This window comes from Salmo trutta, chromosome 15 (genome assembly GCF_901001165.1).
Source record: "Salmo trutta chromosome 15, fSalTru1.1, whole genome shotgun sequence".
Taxonomy (NCBI): Eukaryota; Metazoa; Chordata; class Actinopteri; order Salmoniformes; family Salmonidae; genus Salmo; species Salmo trutta.
This window is the reverse complement of record NC_042971.1, coordinates 60,097,032-60,122,416: the sequence shown is the minus strand read 5'-3', so window position 1 is coordinate 60,122,416 and position 25,385 is coordinate 60,097,032. Positions and strand designations below refer to the sequence as shown.

General features: G+C 40.2%; 1 protein-coding gene across 1 annotated transcript in view; it reads right to left on the bottom strand.

The window, feature by feature from the left end:
• hcn1 (hyperpolarization activated cyclic nucleotide-gated potassium channel 1) overlaps positions 1-25,385 on the bottom strand; it is a 149,589-nt gene that overhangs the window by 54,339 nt on the left and 69,865 nt on the right. The window contains exon 3 of the mRNA XM_029692392.1: positions 19,881-20,042. Coding sequence (XP_029548252.1) covers positions 19,881-20,042 — 162 coding nt within the window. The remainder of the gene's footprint in view (positions 1-19,880; positions 20,043-25,385) is intronic.

Below are 25,385 nucleotides of genomic sequence, written 5' to 3'. Positions count from 1 at the left end.
GAGAGGGGAGGAGAGAGGGGAGGGAGAGAGAGGAGGGAGAGAGAGGGGAGGGAGAGAGAGAGGGGGAGGGGAGAGAGAGGGAGGAGAGAGAGGGGAGGGGAGAGAGAGAGGAGGGGAGAGAGAGGAGGGGAGGAGAGGGAGGGGGAGGAGGGAGGGGAGAGAGAGGGGAGGGGAGAGAGAGGGGAGGGGAGAGAGAGGGGGGAGGAGAGAGGGGAGGGGAGAGAGAGGGGAGGGGAGAGAGAGGGGAGGGGAGAGAGAGGCCAGTCAGTATGTTTGAGTTGAGTGGATGGAAGGATGGAGGGAGGGATATGCATGGGCTACCCAGGCTTCTCAGGAGGCATTAATCCTCACAACATATCCTCAGTGCACTCTGCTATTAAAATTCAAATGAGCCTGCTCCCTCCCTCCCTCCCCACCTCTCTCCATCCCTCCATCTCACCTCCACCCACACATCCCCTCCTTAAACTCCCTCCCATCAATCCTCTGACGTCTGGACTACACTATTCAACACCACCGGAACTTACATCCATTCGCAAGGTTTCCACAAACAAAAGAGAAAATAAATACATGTCTAAGGAATTGATCCACTGGAGAGAAAAAATAATGATGAAATCATATTTCACACAGACAGAGAGAGATGAATTGTAATGCATGAGAGGAGTGGTGTTCTTGAGGAGGACAGGAGAATCATCAGCACTATCAAGGATGCCTGAATAATGGGTCTCCTCCTCCAGGGGATAGAGGGGTGGAAGGAGGACTCTGAGACTGAACAGCTGGTACCCTGGCTTGGGTGTCATACTCAGAGCTCTAGTCAGGGCCTGTATTCACCAAGCGTCTTAGAGTACATTTACATTTAAGTCATTTAGCAGGCGCTCTTATCCAGAGCGACTTACAGTAGTGAATGCATACATTTCATACAATTTCATAAATTTCATACATTTTTTTTCTGTGCTGGCCCCCGTGGGAATCAAACCCACAACCCTGGCATTGCAAACACCATGCTCTATCAACTGAGCTACAGGGAAGGCTGGAGTGCTGATCTAGGATCAAGCTGCCCAAGTTCACGCAATGTTATTCATTATGATCTAAAAGGCTAAACTGATCCTAGATCAGCACTAAATACTCATACAGATTCTGGCCTGGTCTTGGGTCTGGTCTTGCTCTGTGGATCTCTGGACAGCCATGTTTGAATGTCAGAACGTTTACCCCCTCTGCTCTAGCCGCCAGTCGGGTGACGGCTCCATTATCTTGTCCACTGATTGGGAAATGCAGCTTCACAAGAAGCTACTCTAAAGCCCATTAGTCATGAAGATAATCAGCCTATACTCTGTACGCTACCACCCAGCAGTATCTACAACACACTGCATCAACACAGCACACCATTCACCCAGCAGTATCTACAACACACTGCATCAACACAGCACACCATTCACCCAGCAGTATGTACAACACAGCACACCATTCACCCAGCAGTATGTACAACACAGCACACCATTCACCCAGCAGTATCTACAACACAGCACACCATTCACCCAGCAGTATGTACAACACAGCACACCATTCACCCAGCAGTATGTACAACACAGCACACCATTCACCCAGCAGTATGTACAACACAGCACACCATTCACCCAGCAGTATGTACAACACAGCACACCATTCACCCAGCAGTATCTACAACACAGCACACCATTCACCCAGCAGTATGTACAACACAGCACACCATTCACCCAGCAGTATCTACAACACAGCACACCATTCACCCAGCAGTATCTACAACACAGCACACCATTCACCCAGCAGTATGTACAACACAGCACACCATTCACCCAGCAGTATCTACAACACAGCACACCATTCACCCAGCAGTATGTACAACACAGCACACCATTCACCCAGCAGTATCTACAACACAGCACACCATTCACCCAGTAGTATGTACAACACAGCACACCATTCACCCAGCAGTATGTACAACACAGCACACCATTCACCCAGCAGTATCTACAACACAGCACACCATTCACCCAGCAGTATGTACAACACAGCACACCATTCACCCAGCAGTATCTACAACACAGCACACCATTCACCCAGCAGTATCTACAACACAGCACACCATTCACCCAGCAGTATGTACAACACAGCACACCATTCACCCAGCAGTATCTACAACACAGCACACCATTCACCCAGCAGTATGTACAACACAGCACACCATTCACCCAGCAGTATTTACAACAGAAAGAAAGAAAAGTATCAACGTCCAATCCATATCTGGCCAGATTAAAATATTCCTTCTACAGGAGAGCTCAAACAGGAGCTGGGGGGCTTGATGATGCTGTGATCACACTTCACTGGCTGTCACTGTGACAGGGCCAGCATGGAATGAAGTATTTATACCTAGACTATTCTAGAAGTCCTCTGTCAGACTTGTGAGAAGAAGAGGAAGTTTGAGTCGGACTACTGGAGTAAGCAGCTACATCTATACCTATATTTATACCTGGCTGTTCTTGGTTGTCAGAACTCCCGAAAAGGAGGAAGTTGTCAGATTACTGGAGTAAGCAGTAATCACAAAAGTACAAGCAAGCGCAAGGAATTGTACTGATACAGGGCACCATTTTGTAAGGCTGCCAAAAATGTGCTCCCAGAATTGCGTCGTGAGGCAGAACGCAGGCAGAGCAGGGCCAGCCAGGCATTGACAATAAAGACAATAAAATGTGAGCCATTATTATGAAAATCTTTGGTTAAAACACAAATGTGTCCTGAACAGACTGGGAACAAGAACGTCAGACCTAGTCTGAGGTTTTCACTGTGGATCTGTCTGTACCTCTGTTAGCAGTACGCCATATAATATCTAGCCTAGGCAGGACCAACTCTTTTGGGGGCCCTAAGTGAGATTTTGTTAATTGCTAATCTATTTATGTTTTGTTTTTTAAGGCCTCTTACGTGGCTTAGTGGCTAAGGCCGGCCCTGGGTATAGAGTCTACAGGAGAGGAGATGCTCTGTTCTAGCAACAACAAGCACTAGTCTCCTCACTGATGAAGAGAGTGAATAAATCAAAAATATGCTATAGTCTGACAGGGCATAACGCGATGTACAATTGAAGTCGGAAGTTTACATACACCTTTACCAAATACATTTAAACTCAGTTTTTCACAATTCCTGACATTAAATCCTAGTAAAAATTCCCTGTCTTAGGTCAGTTAGGATCACCACTTTATTTTAAGAATGTGATATGTCACCATCACATTCCCAGTGGGTCAGAAGTTTACATACACTCAATTAGTATTTGGTAGCATTGCCTTTAAATTGTTTAACTTGGGTCAAACGTTTCAGGTAGCCTTCCACAAGCTTCCCACAATAAGTTGGGTGAAGATTGGCCCATTCCTCCTGACAGAGCTGGTGTAACTGAGTCAGATTTATAGGCCTCCTTGCTCGCACACACTTTTTCACTTCTGCCCACACATTTTCTATAGGATTGAGATCAGGGCTTTGTGATGGCCACTCCAATACCTTGACTTTGTTGTCCTTAAGCCATTTTGCCACAACTTTGGAAGTATGCTTGGGGGTCATTGTCCATTTGGAAGACCCATTTGCGACCAAGCTTTAACTTCCTGACTGATGTCTTGAGATGTTACTTCAATATATCCACATAATTTTCCTGCCTCATGATCCCATCTATTTTGTGAAGTGCACCAGTCCCTCCTGCAGCAAAGCACCCCCACAACATGATGCCGCCACCCCCATGCTTCACGGTTGGGATGGTGTTCTTCGGCTTGCAAGCCTCCCCCTTTTCCTACAAACATAATGGTGGTCATTATGGCCAAACAGTTCTATTTTTGTTTCATCAGACCAGAGGACATTTCTCCAAAAAGTACGATCTTTGTCCCCATGTGCAGTTGCAAACCACAGTCTGACTTTTTTATGGCGGTTTTGGAGCAGTGGCTTCTTCTTTGCTGAGCGGCCTTTCAGGTTATGTCCTCCAGCATCTTCACAAGGTCCTTTGCTGTTGTTCTGGGATTGATATGCACTTTTCACACCAAAGTACGTTCATCTCTAGGAGACAGAACGCGTTTCCTTCCTGAGCGGTATTGTTTGTACAGATGAACGTGGTACCTTCAGGCGTTTGGAAATTGGTCCCAAGGAAGAACCAGACTTGTGGAGGTCTACAATTTTTTTCTAAGGTCTTGGCTGATTTCTTTTGATTTTCCCATGATGTCAAGCAAAGAGGAACTGAGTTTGAAGGTAGGCCTTGAAATACATCCACAGGTACACCTCCAATTGACTCAAATTATGTCAATTTGCCTAACAGAAGCTTCTAAAGCCATGACATCATTTTCCAGAATTTTCCAAGCTTTTTAAAGGCACAGTCAACTTAGTGTATGTAAACTTCTGACCCACTGGAATTGTGATACAGTGAATTATAAGTGAAATAATCTGTCTGTAAACAATTCTTGGAAAAATTACTTGTGTCATGCACAAAGTAGATGTCCTAACCGACTTGCCAAAACTATAGTTTGTTAACAATACATTTGTGGAGTGGTTGAAAAATGAGTTTTAACGACTCCAACCTAAGTGTATGTAAACTTCTGACTTCAACTGTAGACCCTAATATGGAGTTGATATATCAATCAAATTTCAATCAATCAAATTTATTTATAAAGCCCTTTTTACATCAGCCGATGTCACAAAGTGCTATACAGAAACCCAGCCTAAATCCCAAATAGCAAGCAATGCAGATGTAGAAGCACGGCATTGTTTTTGTCACCGTGGAGCGATATCTACACAAACACATGGCCTAGATTTCGCAGAATTTAAATGCCGTTTTTATACTGACTAAGGGTCCATGTGTGTCTGTGCCTCTGCAGTGACACAGCTGTATTATTCACTTGAATAATACATTGATACGAGAGAAGAGGGATGGTTCTATGTCACCTGACAGTTCAAATGGGGATGGCCTTCAGTCTCACACCTTCATCTCCAGGTTCCCTACATCCAATACTTGACTTGGACTGAAAACAGGTGCGAGGCACTAATTTTGAGTGCCTGTACTGTTTATGTTGAAGTGCAGGAACTCAAGCAGTAGAACATTTGAGGTACCGGTACTCAGTTCCGGTGAGCCTCTGCCCAAGTCAAGCACTGCCTACATCCGTATCAGTGGCTGTGCAGAGATACAGAGTAATAAGAGTGAGTAATACTAGACCGTGGCTGGTTCAAAGTGACTCACATCTACAGCCACATATCCCCTACCTCCCTATTGGTTCTCTCTGAGGCCCTCACCCTGTACCTTACAAAAAAAAAGAACAGCTCGGTAACTAAGCCAAACCCCTGGAGACTCACTGCCCTAAAGGGAAAACAAGTGCTGCAAACAAGTCTTTAAGTTCGTTTTTCATCAGCATTGATCTCTGTGAAGGGGAAATGATAATGCATTCCCAGAGCAGAGTGTTATCGATTGTAGATTATTCAACAGCAGACTGGATGAGTGGATGAGATTGATTCAATACACACGAGTGGATGAGATTGAATCCTGTCACCAAAGAATGATTCATCATTAAAGGAAACATCCACTCAAAAACTATATTTTGGTATTTTTGTCATTAATCTACTGATACAGTCCCAAAATGATGACAAATGTTGTTTTTGAGTGGAGTTTTCCTTTAAGGATCATGATTAAAAAACATTTGGATGCAGCTAGGGCTTCTATTGTATTAAAAGGAACATGTGGATGCAGCTAGGGCTTTTATTGTATTAAAAGGAACATTTGGATGCTGCTAGGGCTTCTATTGTATTAAAAGGAACATGTGGATGCAGCTAGGGCTTCTATTGTATTAAAAGGAACATGTGGATGCAGCTAGGGCTTCTATTGTATTAAAAGGAACATGTGGATGCAGCTAGGGCTTCTATTGTATTAAAAGGAACATTTGGTTTTAAATTTGTCATACAGAATTAGACTAATTATGTTAGATAAATAACCCCTTCTTTTATGTTTCATAGGAGAAGAGGTTATTTGTCTGATTACATATGAAACCCCATGACAACAAACACATACTGTAGGAGGGAAGATGAGATCATTTTGATAAATCTTTACAGACTAAAAAAAGACATGCCAGATTTATTAGACTGGGTTTAGGTAAGTTTCCCTGTTGCCTGACAGTACAGTAGAGCGAGGTGTTGGCAGATGTGATGCTGAAAAGTGTTGACACTATGAACCTCCAGTGCACTGACTAGGACCAGTCTGTGTGTACGCCATATCACAGATATTTCTGTCCGGTTGAAAAAAGAGAAGGGCAAGAACCCAGGGCAAGCATTAACAATCAAGACCCCAAGGGGTCAATTTCCAACTCCATCTCATCCATTTGAAATGGGCAACCAGAGGCTTTTGACCTCCGTTATAGCGTAGAGAGAGGGAGAGAGAGGGAGAGAGAGGGAGAGAGAGAGAGGGAGGGGGAGAGAGAGAGAGAGAGAGAGAGAGAGAGAGAGAGAGGAGAGAGAGAGAGAGAGAGAGAAAGAGAGAGAGAGAGACTATATATTAGAGCACGCCGGCATTGTTGTTTAATTTAAAATGTGTTTTTTGTTGTTGTTTGCAACCAATCACCTGTCTGGCACCAAACCAAGAAAACTTCACTTCACCCAAATGCACATTAGCGCTACAGCTCATCTTTAAACTTTTCATAACAATTACATTTTAAGCATGATGGGAGCTACAGGGCGAGATTGTTATTGATGGATTTTTAATCACGTTTGGGAACTGAAACCCTCTACATCAAGTTGCACATAAACAGTTTAGATCCTGTGGCCCATAGGGTCTCTGCTCAACGGTATTGACGCACAAGGGTGCGTCCCATATTGCACCCTATTCCCTATATAGCGCACTACTTTAAAAAAAGTAGTGCACTCTATAAGGGATAGGGTGTCATTTGGGACGCACACTGCTCAGCCGTATTGAAGTAGTAGCTCTTTAGGGGAGTGCCATTTCAGCAGCTAAATTAAGAAAGATCTTTAGCCCGCCTAGCCCGACCCAACAAAATGGGTTCTGGAGACTTTCTCCTGAGCAAACATTGCAACAATTTAAACGGATTTCAGCTTCATCTCCGAATCTTGGCTGACACAAAATCTATTTACCTCAAAGATCAAGGGAACTAACCAAGTCCAAGACCCAAACTGTTCCCCCTTTCCTTCAGGACTGCATCTGAATCTATAATTTATTGTACATTTATTTATTATAATCTACCTTTTGTCACATCCTGACCATAGTAAGTCGTTATTTTCTATGGTAGAGTAGGTCAGGGCGTTTAAGTCAATTGGAGGTGTACCTGTGGATGTATTTCAAGGCCTACCTTCAAACTCATTGCCTCTTTGCTTGACATCATGGGAAAATCAAAAGAAATCAGCCAAGACCTCAGAAACAAAATGGTTCATCCTTGGGAGCAATTTCCAAACGCCTGAAGGTACCACGTTCATCTGTACAAACAATACCGCTCAGGAAGGAAACACGTTCTGTCTCCTAAAGATGAACGTACTTTGGTGTGAAAAGTGCAAATCAATCCCAGAACAACAGCAAAGGACCTTGTGAAGATGCTGGAGGATACAGGTACAAAAGTATCTATATCCACAGTAAAATGAGTCCTATATCGACATAAACTGAAAGGCCGCTTAGCAAGGAAGAAGCCACTGCTCCAAAACCGCCATAAAAAAGCCAGACTGCAGGTTGCAACTGCACATGGGGACAAAGATTGTACTTTTTGGAGAAATTTCCTCTGGTCTGATGAAACAACAATAGAACTGTTTGGCCATAATGACCATCGTTATGTTTGGAGGAAAACTTATTGTGGGAAGCTTGTGGAAGGCTACCTGAACCGTTTGACCCAAGTTTAACAATGTAAAGGCAATGCTACCAAATACTAATTGAGTGTATGTAAACTTCTGACCCACTGGGAATGTGATGAAAGAAATAAAAGCTGAAATAAATCATTCTCTCTACAATTATTGTGACATTTCACATTCTTAAAATAAAGTGGTGATCCTAACTGACCTAAAACAGGGGATTTTTACTAGGATTAAATGTCAGGAATTGTGAAAAACTGAGTTTAAATGTATTTGGCTAAGGTGTATGTAAACATCTGATTTCAACTGTATATATACCTAAACCTAAAAGATATGTTCTTTTTTCAGGACCCTGTCTTTCAAAGATAATTTGTAAAAATCCAAATAACTTCACAGATCTTCATTGTAATGGGTTTAAACACTGTTTCCAATGCAAGTTCAATGAACCATAAACAATTAATGAACATGCACCTGTGGAACGGTCGTTAAGACAATAACAGCTTACAGACAGTAGGCAATTAAGGTCACAGTAATGAAAACTTAGGACACTAAAGAGGCCTTTCTACTGACTCTGAAAAACACCAAAAGAATGATGCCCAGGGTCCATGCTCATCTGAGTGAACGTGCCTTAGACATGCTGCAAGGAGCATGAGGACTACAGATGTGTCCAGGGCAATAAATTACAAAGTCTGCACTGTAAGACGCCTAAGACACATGGAGACAGGATGGACAGCTGATCATCCTCACCGTGGCAGACCACGTGTAACAACACCTGCACAGGATCGGTACGTCCGAACATCACACCTGCGGGACAGGTGCAGGATGGCAACAACAACTGCCCGAGTTACACCAGGAACGCACAATCCCTCCATCAGTGCTCAGACTGTCCGCAATAGGCCGAGAGAGGCTGGACTGAGGGCTTGTAAGCCTGTTGTAAGGCAGGTCCTCACCAGACACCACCAGGCACAAACCCTCCGCCGCTGGACCAGACAGGACTGGCAAAAAGTGCTCTTCACTGAAGAGTCACGGTTTTGTCTCGCCAGGGTTGATGGTCGGATTTGCGTTTATCGTCGAAGGAATGAGCGTTACACCGAGGACCTGGAGTGGGATCGATTTGGAGGGTCCATCATGGTCTGGGGCGGTGTGTCACAGCAACATCGGACTGAGCTTGTTGTCATTGCAGGCAATCTCAACGCTGTGCGTTAGAGGGAAGACATCCTCCTCCCTCATGTGGTACCCTTCCTGCAAGCTCATCCTGACATGACCCTCCAGCATGACAATGCCACCAGCCATACTGCTCGTTCTGCATGATCTGTGCATGATTTCCTGCAAGACAGGAATGTCAGTGTTCTGCCATGGCCAGCGAAGAGCCCTGATCTCCATCCTATTGAGCAAGTCTGGGACCTGTTGGATCGGAGGGTGAGAGCTAGGGCCATTCCCCCCAGAAATGTCCAGGAACTTGCAGGTGCCTTGGTGGAACAGTGTGGTAACATCTCACAGCAAGAACTGGTAAATCTGATGCAGTCCATGAGAAGGAGATGCACTGCAGTACTTAATGTAGCTGGTGGCAACACCAGATACTGACTGTTACTTTTGATTTTGACCCCCCTTTTGTTCAGGAACACATTATTCCATTTCTGTTAGTCACATGTCTGTGGAACTTGTTCAGTTTATGTCTCAGTTCTTAAATCTTGTTATGTTTATACAAATATTTACACATGTTAAGTTTGCTGAAAATCAACGCTGTTGACAGTGAGAGGACGTTTCTTTATTTGCTGAATTAATACGTTATTATATATTATTATCTTCCTATATGTTATTATATATTATTATCTACCTGTATAGTATTATATATTGTTATCTACCTACATGTTATTATACATTATTATCTTCCTATATGTTAATATATATTGTTATCTACCTGCAAATTATTATATATTATTAATATATTATATACCTGTATGTTATTATATATTATATACCGGTATATTATTATATATTATTATCTACATGTATATTATTATATATTATTAACTACCTGTATTGTATTATATATTATTATCTACCTGTATATTATTACCCATCTGTATATTATTATATATTACTATCTTCCTCTATATTATTATATATTATATACCTGTATAGTATTATATATTATATTCCTGTATATGATTATCTACCTGTATATTATTAAATATTATTAACTACCTGTATAGTATTATATATTATATCTACCTGTGTATTATTATCTACCTGTAGATTATTATACATTATTATCTACCTGTATATATTTATAATCCTGTATATTATTATATATTATATACCTGTATATTATTAGAAATGATATACCTGTGAATTATTACATATTATTATCTACCTGTATATTATTATATATTATTATCTACCTGTACATTAATATATATTATACACCTGTGTTTTAATATATATTATATACCTGAAAAATTATTATATATTATTATCTACCTGTATATTATTATATATTATATCTACCTGTGTAATATTATCTACCTGTATATTGTTATATATTATATCTACCTCTATGTAATTATTATATCTACCTGTCTATAATTATATATTATTATCTACCTGTATATTATTATATATTATTATCTACCTGTATAGTATTATCTACCTGTATATTATTATATATTATATTCCTGTATATGATTATCTACCTGTATATTATTAAATATTATTATCTACCTGTATATTATGATGTATTATATCAACCTGTACATTATTATATATTACTATCTACCTGTATATTACTAGCTACCTGTATATTATTATCTACCTGTACATTATTATATATTATTATCTACCTGTATATTATTATCTACCTGTACATTACTATCTACCTGTATATTATTATCTACCTGTATATTATGATGTACTATATCAACCTGTACATTATTATATATTACTATCTACCTGTATGTTATTATATACCTGTATATTATGATGTATTATATCAACCTGTACATTATTAGATATTACTATCTACCTGTATATTATTATATATTATTATCTACCTGTATATTATTATATATTATTATCTACCTGTATAGTATTATCTACCTGTATATTATTATATATTATATTCCTGTATATGATTATCTACCTGTATATTATTAAATATTATTATCTATCTGTATATTATGATGTATTATATCAACCTGTACATTATTATATATTACTATCTACCTGTATATAATTATATATTATTATCTACCTGTATATTATTATATATTATTATCTACCTGTATAGTATTATCTACCTGTATATTATTATATATTATATTCCTGTATATGATTATCTACCTGTATATTATTAAATATTATTATCTACCTGTATATTATGATGTATTATATCAACCTGTACATTATTATATATTACTATCTACCTGTATATTACTAGCTACCTGTATATTATTATCTACCTGTACATTATTATATATTATTATCTACCTGTATATTATTATCTACCTGTACATTACTATCTACCTGTATATTATTATCTACCTGTATATTATGATGTACTATATCAACCTGTACATTATTATATATTACTATCTACCTGTATGTTATTATATACCTGTATATTATGATGTATTATATCAACCTGTACATTATTATATATTACTATCTACCTGTATATTATTATCTACCTGTATATTATGATGTATTATATCAACCTGTACATTATTATATATTATTATCTACCTGTATATTATTATCTACCTGTATATTATTATATATTATTATCTACCTGTATATTACTATCTACCTGTATATTATTATCTACCTGTATATTACTATCTACCTGTACTTTATTATATATTATTATCTACCTGTACTTTATTATATATTATTATCTACCTGTATATTACTATCTACCTGTATATTATTATCTACCTGTATATTACTATCTACCTGTACTTTATTATATATTACTATCTACCTGTATATTATTATCTACCTTTATATTATGATGTATTATATCAACCTGTATATTATTAGGATCCTGTATATTATTATATATTATATACCTGTATATTATTTATATTATATCTACCAGTATGTAATTATATATTATATCTATCTGTATATTATTATAATCCTGTATATTATTATCAACCTGTATATTATTATATATTATTATCTACCTGTATATTATTATATATTATTATCTACCTGTATATTATGATCTACCTGTATATTGTTATATATTATTATTATTAGTTGTATATAATGATATATTATATCTACCTATATTTAATTGTATATTATTTCTACCTGTATATTATTATCTCAATGTATATTATTATATATTATATACCTGTATACTATTATATATTATATCTACCTGTGTATTATTATCTACCTGTATATTGTTATATATTATATCTACCTGTATGTAATTATATAATATATCTACCTGTATATTATTATATATTAATATCTACCTGTATATTATTATCTACCTGTACATTATTATCTACCTGTATATTGTTATATATTATATACTTGTATATTATTATATATTATTATCTACCTGTATATTATTATATATTATTATCTACATGTATATTATTATATATTATTAACTACCTCTATATTTTTATCTATTATATCTACCTGTATATTATTATCCACCTATATACCATTATATATTATTATCTACCTGTATATTATTATCTATTATATCTACCTGTATATTATTATCTATTATATCTACCTCTATATTATTATCCACCTATATACCATTATATATTATTATCTACCTGTATATTATTATCTATTATATCTACCTGTATATTATTATCCACCTATATATTATTATTTATTACTGTCTACCTGTGTAATTTAGCCAAATTATTTCACCAATTCGCTTCAGCTGGCTGGTTTGCGACAAGGACTAAATTGGTTTGACTTTGGAAAGCCTATCTCCGGGCTAGTTAAGGACTGTCAATAAATTACACAATGTGCTACACAAACAGCTCTGCATAGTGGTCACTACCTGGCACAGCAACAAAGTCATAATATCTGATTTTAAACGTAACCCTAACCTTAACCCTAAAGTTAACCACACTGCTAACCATAACCTTAAATTAAGAACAAATAGCTAATTTTCATTTTCAGGAATTTTTACAATATAGCCAATTTCGACTTTACAGCTGGCCCATGTAACCGATGTGAAATGGCTAGTTAGTTTGTGGTGGTGCGCGCTAATAGCGTTTCAATCAGTGACGTCACTCGCTCTGAGACTTGAAGTAGGGTTTCCCCTTGCGTTGCAAGGGCCGCAGCTTTTGTGGCGCGGTGGGTAACAATGCTTCGTGGGGTGTCAGTTGTTGATGTGTGCAAGGGTCCCTGGTTCGAGCCCAGGTTGGGGCGAAGAGAGGGACGGAACCTACACTGTGACACCCATGTAAGGGGAAATTGCTCAGTTCTGCCTGTTATGACACCTTTTAGTTTTTCTCATGAAATGCTTTTAATATTTGTAAATATTTGTAAATTTCATCCAATTAATTAGCCAGCAGCATTATCACCCTGCATCCCACTGCTGGCTTGCTTCTGAAGCTAAGCAGGGTTGGTCCTGGTCAGTCCCTGGATGGGAGACCAGATGCTGCTAAATAGTGGTGTTGGAGGGCCAGTAGGAGGCACCCTTTCCTCTGGTCTAAAAACAAAAATATCCCAGGGCTGTGATTGGGACCCTGTGTAGGGTGCTGTCTTCTGGATGGGATGTTAAAACGGGTGTCCTGACTCTCTGAGATTATTAAAGATCCCATTGCACTTATTGTAAGAGTAGGGGTGTTAACCCTGGTGTCTTGGCTAAATTCCCAATCTGGCACTCATACCATCATGGCCACCTAATCATCCCCAGCTTACAATTGGCTCATTTATCCCCTGAAACTATTCCCCAGGTTGTTGCAGTAAATGAGAATGTCTTCTTGGTTAAATAAATACAAATTTCTACAAATTATAGTTGGTTTGAGGTTTTCGAGTCATTGAAATTAGGAGCTTTTGGAAATGGTACATATTGTCCCATGTACATTGTGTAATTTACTGATGGTCCCTAACTAGCCCCATAGGACTGCACTCCTAACTGATGATTGATGTGGGCATGTGGGCAGGGTTGAAACAAACCCAACCTTAATTTACAATGTGATGAAGTCACGACCACAAGTCTCACAAAACCCAGTTATCCTATTTACACTTGGTAGTAAATTTAGCTAGTAGAATAAATGTTTCTAACTCATCGATGCCACATAGGCTGTTTTCTAATTTAGAAGTTGTTTTTTAGTGGCAGTTACTCTTTAATAACTTCTACCACTTCAGTAAAGAGTCTCTTATTTTTTTAAAGGAATAAAAACGTCTTCCACTTATAGAGCAGCATTTACTGTAAAGAGTCTCTGTGATCTCTGTACGTTTAAACCCATAATAATAGTTACATATAATGTATAGAATATTATAGAGTCGATCATGTACAGAGAATGTATGTAAATCACAACATGATTAAGCACAATGAGTACCTCTAACTTTGATTAAACCCACTAGTGCTGCTTAAAAAAAGGAAAACATTGCGTAAATCTGTGCAGTCATCTCTCTTCCCCTGTTATGTAATACAATGTTAAGCTACAGAACGCAAGACAAATATCTAATAAAGTAGAGATTTGCCCCTGTCCATTAAAGAGTGTCCTTTAATCTTTGCCTCATGGTTTAAAAATCTAATCTCTGGGAGAAAGGACACTAGAAAATGTCCCCTTGCACAAGTGATACGGATTACTACTGTCCCAAGATTATTGGTGTAACAACCAACCATCAGATTGTGACTTGTTTCAGGAAGCTCGGCATATGTCGTACATCACTACTTCACAGGAGAGGCATTTGAAAGTATTTCTTTGTGTTTTTATCCTAATACGTTTTTGGCAGAAATGCCTTCTGGAACATGTGAACTTTCATGTGCCTTAATAACAAATTTGTATGCCATCTTTAAAACCCGAATAAAATTGTAAAATGACGAGCCTAGTTGGTTTAGCCACGGAAAAAGTCAGGAACCTTCCCGCTAGCCACGATTGGCTGAGATATGAGTTTGGATTGGTCTGCCATGAAGCACGCTTTTGTCTGAAAAATTAGCTGCTCAGTATGAGTAGATAATCCTTGCTACCGCTGCTTTTTTGAAAGATATAACGTTAGCAATGGAGAACTGCAAAAGTGTTGACACTTTCTCTCAACAACATTGCTGCCCTGAATTTAGCGCTAAATGACAAAAGATAAGTGGGGAAAAGTGGCGTGACACAGCGGGCCAAACAAACTGTAGCTACAAACAAAACGGAACCAACACGGGACGTCTTCCTTTAGTCAAAGGGGTTCCAGTCTGCCGTGAAACGTTCAACCATGTATACGGGTAAGACTCTAGCTACATTTTTCAGATATTATATGTTTCTAATTTTGTCAGAAAGTCATTTTCATTACAAGGTTTATGCATACTGTTAGCTAGCTAGTGAACGTTAGCTTTCTGGCTCGCTAGCTAACGTTAAGTGTGTGATCTGTGTAGTAATATTATTTGTATCTCAGAAATCCATTTGCATTGCTAGTTGTAGCCTAATGTTAGCTAGCTAGCTAACATTGAACCTAGTTGGTTAGCATAAGCTACCTTCAGATTCGTACTACAGCATTTCAAGCATGTTGGCTAATTATAACAATCCATTTGTACTGTATGAGTTGGGATTATGGTTCATTGTTTAGCTAGCTAGCTAGCTACATATCGAAACTAAATACTCTACTTTACCAGATGATTACATGACCTATCAAGTTAGCCAGGTGTGTCTTGGAGTGATTACTGCCGTCTATTGTTTTTCATTAACATGTTTACATGTGTAGACAATAGTGACCCATCCAGATGTTGAATATTATTATTGTGGCTGAGGGGCTGGTTCTAGCATTTCTTTCACATGACCCATCAATTTAGACAAGTGTGTCCATCATCTAATAATTATTTTAAAAAAGAAAAATATCTGGGCACTTTCTATTTTTAAAATTACTACTGTTTTTACATTTTTTCATTTAACCTTTATTTAACTAGGCAAGGCAGTTAAGAACAAATTCTTATTTACAATTACGGCCTACCAAAAGGCAAAAGGCCTCCTGCGGGGATGGGGGCTGGGATTAAAAAAAAAAGATATATATATAAATATTGTCACGTCCTGACCAGTAAAAGGGGTTATTTGTTATTGTAGTTTGGTCAGGGCGTGGCAGGGGGTGTTTGTTTTGTGTGTTTTGGGGTTTTTGATTTATGTTCTATTTCTATGTTTATTCTAGTTTTCTATTTCTATGTTGTGTTTTTCAATGACCTCCATTTAGAGGCAGCTGGTTGTCGTTGTCTCTAATTGGAGGCCATATTTAAGTGTGTTCGTTTTCACTTGTGTTTGGTGGGTGGTTGTTCCAAGTATAGTCTGTGCACCTTACTGGACTGTTTTCGTCGTTTGTTTTGTTTAAGTGTCTTCTCTTTAATAAAGTAAAGAAGATGATCAATATACCCCCTGCATTTTGGTCCACTCCTTACGACGCCCGTGACAGAACCACCCATCAAAAGAGGACCAAGCAGCGGAAGAAGAAGCAGCAAGATAAATATTTGGAGTCGTGGACATGGGAGGAAATATTAGATTGAAAGGGACCTTGGAGGCAGGCTGGGGAGTACCGGCGACCGAAGGAGGAATTTGAGGCAGTAAAGGCAGAACAACGAAGGTATGAGGCATTATATCCTCCATTTCAGGAGGTGAGGAGGCAGCCCCAAAACATTTTTTTGGGGGGGCACACGGGGAGTTGGGGTAAGTCAGGCAATAGACCTGAGCCAACTTCTCGTGCTTATTATGGGGAGCGTTTGGTGTGGAGAGCACCGTGCTATGCGGAAGTGTGCTCGGTCTCGCCCATCCGCACGCACAGTCCGGTGCGGTCGATACCAGCCCCCCGCAAGTACCGTGCTAGAGTGGGCATCCAGCTAGGAAGGAGTATGCCTGCTCAGCATATCTGGCCACCAGTGCATCTCCTAGGCCCAGACTACCCTGCGCCTGCTCTACGCACGGCAGCCATCATTCCTCAGCACAGCCCAGTTCGCCCTGTGCCAGCACTCCGCCCGTGCAGGGCTACAGTAACAACTCAGCCAGGACGGGTTGTGCAGGCCGTGCGCTCCAGACCTCCAGTGCGTCTTCAAGACCCAGTGTATCCTGTTCCTGCTCCTCGCACTAGCCCTGTGGTGCGTGTTACTGTTTTGACGCCTCCAAAGCCAGCCCCACGCATCAGGCCTCTAGTACGCCTGCCCAGTCCAGTACATCCTGTTCCTGCTCCTTGCACTAGCCCTGAGGTGCGTGTCAATAGTCTGGCGCCTCCAAAGCCAGCTCCACGCATCAGGCCTTCAGTGCGCAGTCCCAGTCCAGAGCTTCCGGCGGCGGTTCCCCGTCCAGAGCTTCCGGCGACAGTTCCCCGTCCAGAGCTTCCGGCGACAGTTCCCCGTCCAATGCTTCCAGCAATGTCCTACAGTCCGGAACCGTCAGAGACGGCCTACATTCCGGAGCCTGCAGAGACGGCCCACAGTCCGGAGCCTGCAGAGACGGCCCACAGCCCGAGGTCTCCAGCGACGCACCTCAGCCCAGAGTCTTCAGCAGTGGTCTACAGCCCTGAGCCTTCAGCGGGGGTGGGCAGGTTAGAATGGGGACTAAGGCCGGAGCCAGAGCCACCTCCATAGTTGGAAGATTTGGGGGAGGGGGGGTGTAGCACGGGAGCCGTGGCCACCCTCCCTTCCCTCCCATGAAGTTTGGGGTTCATTTTGTGGGGTTTTTGTTTTGAGGTGCATTTGGGGTCTGCACCTTTGGGGGGGGGGGGGGGGGTATTGTCACGTCCTGACCAGTAAAATGGGTTATTTGTTATTGTAGTTTGGTCAGGGCGTGGCAGGGGATGTTTGTTTTGTGTGTTTCGGGGTTTTTGATTTATGTTCTATATTTTCTATTTCTATGTTTATTCTAGTTTTCTATTTCTATGTTGTGTTTTTCAATGACCTCCAATTAGAGACAGCTGGTTGTCGTTGTCTCTAATTGGAGGCCATATTTAAGTGTGTTCGTTTTTCACTTGTGTTTGGTGGTTGGTTGTTCCAAGTATAGTCTGTGCACCTTACTGGACTGTTTTCGTCATTTGTTTTGTTTAAGTGTCTTCTCTTTAATAAAGTAAAGAAGATGATCAATATACCCGCTGCATTTTGGTCCACTCCTTACGACGCCCGTGACAAATATAGGACAAAACACACATCACGACAAGAGAGACAACACAACACTACATAAAGAAAGACCTAAGACAACAACATAGCAATGCAGCAATACATGACAACACAGCATGGTAGCAACACAACATGACAACAACATGGTAGAAACACTACATGGTAGCAGCACAAAACATGGTACAAACACTATTGGGCACAGACAACAGCACAAAGGGCAAGAAGGTAGAGACAACAATACATCACACAAAGCAGCCACAACTGTCCATGATTGAGTCTTCAAATGAAGAGTGTTGTATGTGGAGGATGAGGGCTGCAGTAGATATCTCAGATAGGGAGGAGTGAGGCCTAAGAGTGCAGTACTATGCAAATATGCAAGTAACCATTTCACTGTACCGTTTACAACTTCTGTATCCTGTGCATGTGACAAATAAACTTTGATTTGATTTGATATAGTGTGTGTTTACCAGAGACAGTAAAGTGAAAAACAACACGACCTGCACCAAAGGCAGATTTTGATATAGGCCAAGGACTAGATAAAGTGGACTAGATAAAGTGTATTTTTTACCTGGAGTTTTTCCTTCTTTGTAGTCTACTACTTTCACCACTTTAGTCTTGAAATCGTTGGTTGTTTACTACACTACCTTCCTCAGTCTGTTCAACACATGGCTTCACGTGAATCCTTAAAGAGATGGGTGGGGCTGAGGCTTAAGAGTGTGTGAACGATGCTGAATAGGTGTAGACAAAGAAGAGCTCTCCAGTTCCAAAACATTCAAGTACCATTTCCTCAAAAGCGGGATCGCAAGTTTATCAAATTTCAAAGCAGAAGTACTTTCCCATTGTTCTTCAACTGCAGTGTATGATAAACCATTTATGTAGCTCCGAAGGCATTTCACTGAGGAGTGGCTTCCGTCTGGCAACTCTACCATAAAAGCCTGATTGGTGGAGTGCTGCAGAGATGGTTGTCCTTCTTGAAGATTATCCCATCTCCACAGAGGAACTCTGGAGCTCTGTCAGAGTGACCATCGGGTTCTCGTTCACCTCCCTGACCAAGGCCCTTCTCCCCCGATTGCTCAGTTGGGCCGGTCAGCCAGCTCTAGGAAGAGTCTTGGTGGTTCCAAACTTCTTACATTTTAAGAATGATGGAGGTCACTGTATTCTTGGGGACCTTCAATGCTGCAGACATTTTTTGGTACCCTTCCCCAGATCTGTGCCTCAACACAATCCTGTCTCGGAGCTCTACAGACAATGCCTTCGACCTCATGGCTTGTTTTTTCTCTGACATGCACTGTCAACTGCGAGACCTTATATAGACAGGTGTGTGTCTTTCCAAATCATGTCCAATCAATGGAATTTACCACAGGTGGACTCCAATCAAGTTGTACAAACATCTCAAGGATGATCAATGGGAAACAGGTTGCACCTGAGCGCCTGAGCTCAACTTCGAATCTCATAGCAAATGTTCTGAATACATTTTATTTATTTTATCCATTTTGGAATAAGACTGTAACTTAACAAAATGTGGAAAAAGGGAAGGGGTCTGAATACTTTCCGAATGCACTGTACATGGTTTAACAATAGGAACAATATGTCATAATCGTTTCAGAATGATGGCTGGCCTTCTATGCTCCCTTGTAGTACAACACAGTCAACCTCAACATGGGTTAAAAGCAAGGATGTCCTGTTTCAGCCCATTTAATACCTTTAATATTTCCAAATGTTGAAACAAACAAACAAGATGTAAAAATGGTATAATACTTACAACCATACCGTTTAGCGACACCCAACAATCTTGAGGGAAATCTTGTAGGAGTGGGACCAGGAACTGCAGACAACCGTCCCAGTGGCACAGCAGTAGCATCATCCCTATCAGATTAAATATTCTTACCACAGCACTGGCCAGGTCATAGGTCATATGGAAGATCTGGGGAGAGAGAGAACAATGGAAAAACAAATTAGGTTGATCTGAATTCCCAAAAATTAATTTCTGGAATGCTACAACTATGGACAATCTGGGAAAAAGATTGAGAAAGAACAGAGGATCCCAATATCAATAGTGCTCTGGTGAAGATGCTTGATCAATAGTGGTCTGATGAAGATGCTTGATCAATAGTGCTCTGGTGAAGATGCTTGATCAATAGTGGTCTGATGAAGATGCTTGATCAATAGTGGTCTGATGAAGATGCTTGATCAATAGTGCTCTGGTGAAGATGCTTGATCAATAGTGGTCTGATGAAGATGCTTGATCAATAGTGGTCTGATGAAGATGCTTGATCAATAGTGCTCTGGCGAAGATGCTTGATCAATAGTGGTCTGATGAAGATGCTTGATCAATAGTGGTCTGATGAAGATGCTTGATCAATAGTGCTCTGATGAAGATGCTTGATCAATAGTGGTCTGATGAAGATGCTTGATCAATAGTGGTCTGATGAAGATGCTTGATCAATAGTGGTCTGATGAAGATGCTTGATCAATAGTGGTCTGATGAAGATGCTTGATCAACAGTGGTCTGATGAAGATGCTTGATCAATAGTGGTCTGATGAAGATGCTTGATCAATAGTGGTCTGACGAAGATGCTTGATCAATAGTGGTCTGATGAAGATGCTTGCTCCGAAACACGTCGTCAGCATTACTCATTATTGAAAGGAATTAAGTTGCCGTCCTGAACCTCAGTATCCTACAACTGAGTAACCTTGGTTTTATAGTGCTGCCAGCACGCTACAACTATCCAAAAATGTGTATTTTGAAGTGCAGTAGTAGAGAGGAGAGCTGCAGACATTATGGCCACCAGACTTTCAATCAATTCACAGCAAAAAAAAGTGAATTCACAGATGTTCGGGTATTCATCATTTCACATAGACATAGTACAAAACCAAACTGAACACAGTAAAGGGCAAGAAAACAAGGTTGATTCTGTACCTAGAGGGTGTACTGTAAGTACAGAGGAGGAGATAGCCAAGCCAATGCACTAGCCACAATAATAATATTCAATGCTTGTAATGATCAAGCAGGAGTTTATTTCAAGTTAACAGAGTGAGTCCACAATGCTTATCACTCCCACTGTTAACACTAGCAGTTTAACATTTCTACTGTTAACACTAGCAGTTTAACAACCTCTTATGGATCCCTTCGCGCGCCAATCCCGTTAACGGGATTGATTTGACAACACCCAGTGAAATTGCAGCGCGCCAAATTCAAAAACAGAAATACTCATAATAATAATTCATAAATCATACAAGTGTTATACATCGGTTTAAAGATTAACTTCTTGACAATCCAGCCGCAGTGCCAGATTTCAAAAGGCTTTACGTCGAAAGCAAACCATGCGATTATCTGAGGACAGCGCCCAGCATACCAACACATGAAAATCAGATTTCAACTAGGTAGGTGCTACACAAAAGTCAGAAATAACGATATAATTCATGCCTTACCTTTGAAGATCTTCTTCTGTTGACACTCCAATATGTCCATTAAACATCACAAATGGTCCATTTGTTCGATAAATTCTGTCGTTATATCCCCAAAATGTCCATTTATTTGGCGCGTTTGATTCAGAAAATACACCGGTTCCAACTCAACATGACTACAAAGTATCTAATAAGTTACCTGTAAACTTGATCCAAACATTTCAAACAACTTTCCTAATCCAACTTTAGGTATTTTAACGTAAATAATCGATAAAATTTAAGACCGAATAAACTGTGTTCAATAGCGGATAAAATGAATGTGGAGCGAGCTCCAGGTCATGCACCCCAAACAAAACAGTCCACTTGGCTCTACACTCAGAAAGGAAAGGGCTACTTCTTCATTTCTCAAAAGAAAAACATCAACCAATTTCTAAAGACTGTTGACATCTAGTGGAAGCCCTAGGAACTGCAACCAGGTCCCTCATAAATCTAGTTCCCCATAGAAAATAATTGAAAAGACAGTGACCTCAAATTCTTTTTTTCCCCTGGATGGTTTGTCCTCGGGGTTTCGCCTGCCAAATAAGTTCTGTTATACTCACAGACATAATTTTAACAGTTTTAGAAACTTTAGAGTGTTTTCTATCCAAATCTATTATATGCATATCCTAGCTTTTGGGCCTGAGTAGCAGGCAGTTTACTTTGGACACACTTTTTATCCGGACGTGAAAATAGTGCCCCCTAGCAGTTTAACACTTCAGCTGTTAACACTAGCAGTTTAACAATTTCACTGTTAACACTAGCAGTTTAACAATTTCACTGTTAACACTAGCAGTTTAACACTAACTGTGGAGGGTTAACTGTGGAGGGTTAACTGTGGAGGGTTAACCGTGGAGGGTTAACCGTGGAGGGTTAACCGTGGAGAGTTAACTGTGGAGGGTTAACCGTGGAGAGTTAACCGTGGAGAGTTAACCGTGGAGGGTTAACTGTGGAGGGTTAACCGTGGAGAGTTAACCGTGGGGGTTAACCATGGAGGGTTAACCGTGGAGGGTTAACCGTGGAGAGTTAACCGTAGAGGGTTAACCGTGGAGGGTTAACCATGAAGGGTTAACCGTGGAGAGTTAACCGTGGAGAGTTAAAGGGATACTTTGGGATTTTGGCAATGAGGCCATTTATCTACTTCTCCAGAGTCAGATGAACTCGTGGATTCAAAAATATTGGAATAAAGTAGGCTAATGCAATTGAAGGCATCAAATTGTTGCTTACTGAAACTCCCAAAGTCATCCAATTGTTATAATATATTTGGGTAACTTAAATGTAGCCGAAGTGTGTCTTGTCTGTTTTAATGAACGAAATAACTATTGATTCCATGTGCATGGCACAGCCATGTAGCATATAGGCTGCACAGACCAGTAACATCATTAAACTCAATGTATCCCATTATAATATTTAGAAAATACATTTTATTAGTCTTATAATAGATTTCTTTGCGATGGATTCATTAAAATAGACGTCCATCCACATCGTCCCAGACCTGCTTCCACTCTGAATGTGGCGAATATAAGACTGTATGAATTGGGCTGTAAAAAAACATTGCCAGATTTATTTCTACAGGCAACATACCGTAAAGTCTGTCTGTAATAGGTAAGAGAGAGACTGAGATGTAGAGAAACAGAGAGAGAAAGAGATCTAGCGAGAAAGATCTAGACAGATCCAGGGACAGACACCGACCCAGAGAGATAAACAGAAAAAGAAAGATTGAGATAGTGACACGATACTAATTATGTTGCATACACCCTTTTCCTGCAGTCGAATGACCAAAATCGCCCTTTAGTGGCCTCATGGGTGGAATATTTTTCATAATTTCTTAATGAATAAACATCATTCTTTTTAAAACAAGCTGAAAAGTGGTCAAAACGGTTTTGTTATATTTAAATCTTCTGTGATATTTATAAAGTGTGATATAGGGATGCAAACTCAAAATTGAATACATTTCAACTCTATATCTGACATGGTACAGGGGTCTACACTGCCCATAACCATGTGTGTGAGGTGTTAGAGCTGTCCCGACTAAAAACAATCTTGGTCGACCGAGAGTCGTCTGTTCTTTCGACCAATTGATTGCTAAAGAGGGAGTCAGAGATCAATATAGCCTAACCAGAAGAAGAAACCCTGTTCCCGTCCTGACCCTCCTCCTCCAGCTGGCAGCTGCTGCTGGCCTTCCAGATTTTGCTGTTACGCTCCTGAAGTTGCCGGTAATAGGCTACACCAGCAGTCGGCAACCTTTTTCCATTTAGAGTGCCAAGTTATCGTACCATTTCTACTGATGTGCTTGCCAGTTCTGATGTGCGTGCCATTTTCATATGCACATTTTTGTGGAACAGTTTCATTTAATTTATAATAAAGTCTTCATATCTCATAATCAATGTCAAAATCAATTCTATCTAAATGAAAATTATACAAATCTAAAAGTAACTTCTATTGCCATTGCCAATATGTAAAAATAGTCTACATAAAGCCAACAAATAAAAACATTGCAACCTGCAGGTAGAAAATATCGCGATCAAAATAAAATATCCTATAAATCACATTGGCCACAGATGGCCTGGTTAGTCCCAAAGCTCCTGCTAGCAAACTTGCACACCCTTAAAATATTCTGGGCCCTCAGAGTTTCCGTGGCAGTGAGCTCAGGACAGACATACACATTAGCACAAGGGATAAGAAGTAATCAGGTTGGACTAATTGATGATGTTTCCACTGGATCAGAGCATGACATTTTCCCCTTTCATGCTGAGTGATTATCGAAAGGGAGAGAGCTGGAAATATTTTTCATATAGACTACGTTGAGGAACTATTGTCATTCTCATTGGATGTAAAAACAGACTTTGTTTACTTGACGTTGTAGGTGAATAAACAATTACTTTGAGAAGCTCCATAGTGATGGTGAGTTAAGCCAATCAGAAACAGTATCAGATCCCCAAATGGGCAGGTTTATAAATCAGGTGATCTATAAGCCTACATTTGAGCGCAGGCCAGGTAGCCTAGGCCTGCTTCTATGCGTAATCAGGTGCATGTCCTTACTCCACATAGACAGAAGCGACACAAACAAAAGACAATGAATAAATTGATACCTCGTAAAGGGAAATAAACCTAAACTTTTTTCTCACAAGTGTATCCTAGGTTGTGCGCTCTGCAGGAAACGTGTCCAATCAGACAATGACAACGGTAAGACTGTAATAATAATATACTGAATGCATTAACAGGAATGACAGTAACAAACATTGTAATTAGATATTATGGTAATTAACGGTAAATGTACTACTGGTGATACTGGTGTGTCATCCCTGCAGCCTCCGCAATGGATTAGTCCACTCAGACAGGCCTCCACTATGGATTAGTCCACTCAGACAGGCCTCCACAATGGATTAGTCCACTCAGACAGGCCTCCACAATGGATTAGTCCACTCAGACAGGCCTCCACTATGGATTAGTCCACTCAGACAGGCCTACACAATGGATTAGTCCACTCAGACAGGCCTCCACTATGGATTAGTCCACTCAGACAGGCCTCCACTATGGATTAGTCCACTCAGACAGGCCTACACAATGGATTAGTCCACTCAGACAGGCCTCCACAATGGATTAGTCCACTCAGACAGGCCTCCACTATGGATTAGTCCACTCAGACAGGCCTACACAATGGATTAGTCCACTCAGACAGGCCTCCACAATGGATTAGTCCACTCAGACAGGCCTACACAATGGATTAGTCCACCCAGACAGGCCTCCACAATGGATTAGTCCACTCAGACAGGCCTCCACAATGGATTAGTCCACTCAAACAGGCCTCCACTATGGATTA